At 30.6% G+C, this 4,598-nt stretch overlaps 1 protein-coding gene across 1 annotated transcript in view; it reads right to left on the bottom strand.

Moving 5' to 3' along the window:
- The window catches only part of LOC106469090 (kelch domain-containing protein 10-like), a 32,637-nt gene extending 28,039 nt beyond the window's left edge, over positions 1-4,598 (bottom strand). The window contains exons 1-2 of the mRNA XM_022397502.1: positions 4,151-4,598; positions 1,060-1,214 (exon numbers count right to left, since the gene is read on the bottom strand). Of these exons, the coding sequence (XP_022253210.1) occupies positions 1,060-1,214; positions 4,151-4,256 (261 nt within the window). The 5' untranslated portion in view covers positions 4,257-4,598. The remainder of the gene's footprint in view (positions 1-1,059; positions 1,215-4,150) is intronic.

Consider the following 4,598-nt stretch of genomic DNA (forward strand, 5'->3'; position numbering starts at 1 on the left):
CCTTTATGGCAGAATATCTCCGAGGTAGACTTCAGGACACTAATTTTAAAAAACGTTTTTTTTGTAGTAAAGAATAATAAATGGAGTGATAAAATATTACTATTTCTTATTAGTTTTTTATTATCATGATTCATTATTCAGTTACATACACTCACATTTTTCTTGTTTCATAAATATGAATCCATCAAAAAATGATAAAGTAAAAAAAAGTCAAAATTCTTCTTTAGCCCAAAGAGTGGATGACATATCATATATATGGCAAAATGATTCAACTTGACATTAGTCACATTGAATTTCATTCATGTGCTGTAAAACTGAATTTACATTCAGTTTGGTTCCTAATTCATTTAAGTATCATGACTGAGATATACTGAAAAAATACGATGTGGCATATTGGGAAATGTATAATCCAAACATTCAGCTTGATTCCTGATTTACCCAAGAATCATCACTGCATTATACCAAATAAAATGTGATGTAGTGAATTAGAAGCTAAACCTAATATAAATTTAGTTTTACAGCACAATAATAAAATGATGCAATGTAAGTAATGTCAAGTTGCTTAAATTCATGTCTCAAAATGCACCAGATACCAAGCAAAAGCATTAAAAATATTTCCTGAAAGATGATGCTAAAACACCTTATCCCAGATGAGGAAGGTCCCCCTCCTCACCATTTAGCCATTCCAGCCTCAGCAATGCACCAAACTCATATGGTACACTGCCTCCTTCATGACAAAAATTCACTTCCTAAGCCTTAGTATTTCTGAGAGTAATATAATCATTAACTAAAGTGTACTAATACATGTTTTATCTAATGGGATTTCCAGAAATACCATCTACAAAGTTAATAAATACTGTGATTAAAAACAAAAAATTACAGTAAAATACGTTGCTAGGAAGAAAAGAAAAACTAGTTGAAAGTTGTATTTATGATAAATACTACCTACTATATGGAAAAATCATGAGAACAAACATACTAACTACAAAAAACAACTGCACCCAATATTAGTTTAACAGAAATATATTAATTGTATACATAAAAACATCAACTACTTACTTCTTTAAATAAAGGACTGGATTCTGCCCAGTATGGGTCATCTAATAAGTCTTCATCTTCTCTATCTACATGTGGATTATAACCACCAAAAGAATACATGTTACTGTTATCTGCTACTATCCTGTGTCCACTTCTTGCTTTTGGATAAGATGAACCTATAAATGTAAAAACCAAAGAATGCTTCCAATTACACTTTATGACTTTAAAATATATATTCACTTCAAGGTTTTGGACAAAGTGGTCTAAAATTGGCAAATCCAAGAAGTAAGTTAGATGTGTAAAGCTTGACTCTGTAATTAGATATCCATGAAAAGACCAAATGAGGATAAATGTAAACATCTCTGACTAACCACTTTTTGTTTAGATAAAGTTTATCTTAGCACAAATACTATTTCACAAAGTTAAATAATTAAATACACAAAGATAGAAAAGTGCCCAATGTTTGTTGCTGCTTTACAAAAGGACTTAGATCATTTGGTGAGTTGGGTGAATAACTGACACACAGCTTTTAATTATAATAAATACAAGGTGATGCATAAAGGTTATTACAATTTAAATTCTGTAATTTTGATAGGAATAACCTTAACAGTTTATGGAAGAAAAGGATCTCGGTGTTTTGGTTGAAAAGTCTTTTAAGCCACCCAAGTAGTATGCTGTTTTTAGTTTAAAGACAAATAGGATATAAAATTTTATTTACAGAAATACTGAAATATTTTGTCCCCATGTCCTATCATTCTTACCATTGCAGAAAAAAAAAAAAGATGATGCACAACACTATCAATTCTCTTATCAATCAAACACCTCAATCAAATCCTAAATTTTCTTTTTTCAAGATAAAATAATTTCACAAGTCTTAATCTCTTCTTGTATGACAACCCTTCCATCCCAGGTATCATCCTAATATCCCTCTTTTGAATAATTCAACATTCTTCTTAAGATATGGAGACCAAGACTGAACACAAAATTCCAAAGACCTAAATAGCGATTTATACAACAAAATGACGTCCGCGTTAGAGTTATTTAAATTTTTTATGAAAATAAGTCCTATTTGCCTTACAATTCAAAATAGCACATTGTTTGTGTGATTTAAAAGAATTATCTACTAAAATACCAAGATCCTTTAATTCCATAAGATTGTTAAGGTTATTCTTGTCAAAATTATACTAACGATTTAAATTATAATAACCCACATGTATTACTTTGTATTTATTACAATTAAAAGCCATCTACCATTGATTTGCCCAACTCACCAAATCTTTTGTAAAGCAGCAGCATCCTCAGATCAGCAATACCTGAGACCCCAATATCATTAGCAAATTTAAGCAATTTCTTATCCATTGATAAGGTATGTAATTTGTGAATAACATGATGGTCACCATATTCTCAAAATGTTTAAAAATTCAAGACTGATTAATCAGTTACATATTATGAAAACTAGTCTTTCAAAGTTTAATTTGGAGTTTGTTTCATCAAAAAACTGAAGAAGATATAAAGAGAAACTGTGTGCTCTGTTAAGTGTTCTTCAGGCTTCAATAGTCACTTTAATATCTACTCTTTTACATAGGCTAAATTAGGGTTCACTCAACTGCTAAAAATGCCATTGCTTCTTTTCTAATTAACACAAAACCACAATTCAAAGTAATATGAAATACACTTTGTGTTTTATTTAAACGTGCTATTGACTAATATTTAGTAATATCAAATTTTAATAAAGGTCTCCTTTTCTTCCATAACACTATTAATGTTATTCTCATCAAAATTATCATTTAAGCAATGATAACTACATGCATTACATTGAATATATTATAATTAGAAGCTATCTGCCACTTATTTTTACAACTCACCAAATGATCTAAATCCTTTTGTAAAGCAACAACATTCAAAACCTTAACACTTCATCATCTCCATCTGTATATTTATGCATGCTAGACATCATCTCCACTCATACATTTACACTAACTACTGTAATGGAAAAAAAACTTCCATGGATGATAAAAGGTTAATATCATCAGCAAGTTTACAATTTAATGACCATTCCTTTATCTACTTCATTGATGGAAATAAAAAAAAAGCAAAAGTCCCAGTACTGGACCCTGAGATACCCCACTTGTGACAAAATCGAGCTTGACTAACTCTTTGTAACAACCCTCTGATTTCTTCACCACAGCTACTTTTCTCTCTATTGACCCAACTTATCTCCCTCCCACCAAAAAAAATCAGACATAATTTTTAACAATCCTTTTATTTAGCACCTTGTTAAATGCTTTCTGAAAAATCCAGATATACCAAATCCACACCCATATCCTCATCTACATAAGCAGTAACCTCTTTGGGAATTTCCAAATATTAGTGAGGCAAGACTGTCCCCAAGTGAAACAATGTTGACTATCCACCAAAATTGTAATCTTTTTTTTCAAATGACCTTTCAAAGCATTTTCTTCATTGGACTTTCAAAAACTTTTGGCACCACTGATGTAAGACTAATACACCTATAAGTTATAATTACCTGAACAATTTTTACCACCTCTCTTAAAGAAAAGCAACATTAAGCAAACTTTCAATTCTCTAACATATCTATTACTCAAGGTCTTACAAGATAATAGCAATTGGTTCACATATCAAATCCCCAAATGGGGGAAATATCTGTTCCAGGAACCTTGTCATTCTTGAAACTTTTCATTTTTTTCTTAAGAAGCTCAGAATTAATGTGATCATCTTGATGATCAATCATGTTTCTATCTTTATTACTAACAACTGATGAAAAAGTAGAATTTAGTAATCTCATGATTGTCAGAAATAAACCTTTCAATTTCATTATCATCCCCCAAAGGCACTATTCTCATCCTAACAGCTTGCTTACCCTAAATTTATTCAGTTTCTCTAGATAGATTAACATATATTTTTTTAAACCTAGGTAATACAGTTGTGGGTAAGTTTTTTTATACCTTAAGCTATTCCCAGTCATAATAACCATACCGATTCAGTAACTTCAAAAACAAGACTTTCACACCGGTTCAAAACCCACCGTCGAAACTTAAGATTAATAGTAATAATTTATATTTTTAATAATAAATTATAAATGAATTCCTACCTTGTACGTGTAGCTGTATTTGTTCCTCAGTCTCTGTTGGAGGAAATTTTTTTTTAACTTTGTATGGTTGAAAACTATAAAAACGGTTCAGTTTTTTACCTTCCATCCTATACCTGTACAATTACGAGTGAAATAAAACAAAAACAAGTGATTTCCAATAGCTATAGTAGATGTTTACTACAAAACCATAAAATCTGCAGAACTGAGAAACCCTTTGTATATCAGTCTTGCTCACTCCTGCGGCTTGAATCCGCTTTGAAGTCGGAGTGATTAATTTTTTATTCGTGGTAAGAGAGCTAGAAATTCTGGCTTCTGAAGCTTTACGCAAGTCAAGATACAAATTCCTATGAAATTCAAGTATGGAGAATATATAGCCAAAATATTAAAAAAAAAAAAAAGTAATTTTATTACTAAACTAGTTTGAGTATCCTTCCCCTGGAAGGAAGTT

This window comes from Limulus polyphemus, unplaced genomic scaffold (assembly GCF_000517525.1).
Source record: "Limulus polyphemus unplaced genomic scaffold, Limulus_polyphemus-2.1.2 Scaffold3296, whole genome shotgun sequence".
In the NCBI taxonomy this organism is placed as follows: domain Eukaryota; kingdom Metazoa; phylum Arthropoda; class Merostomata; order Xiphosura; family Limulidae; genus Limulus; species Limulus polyphemus.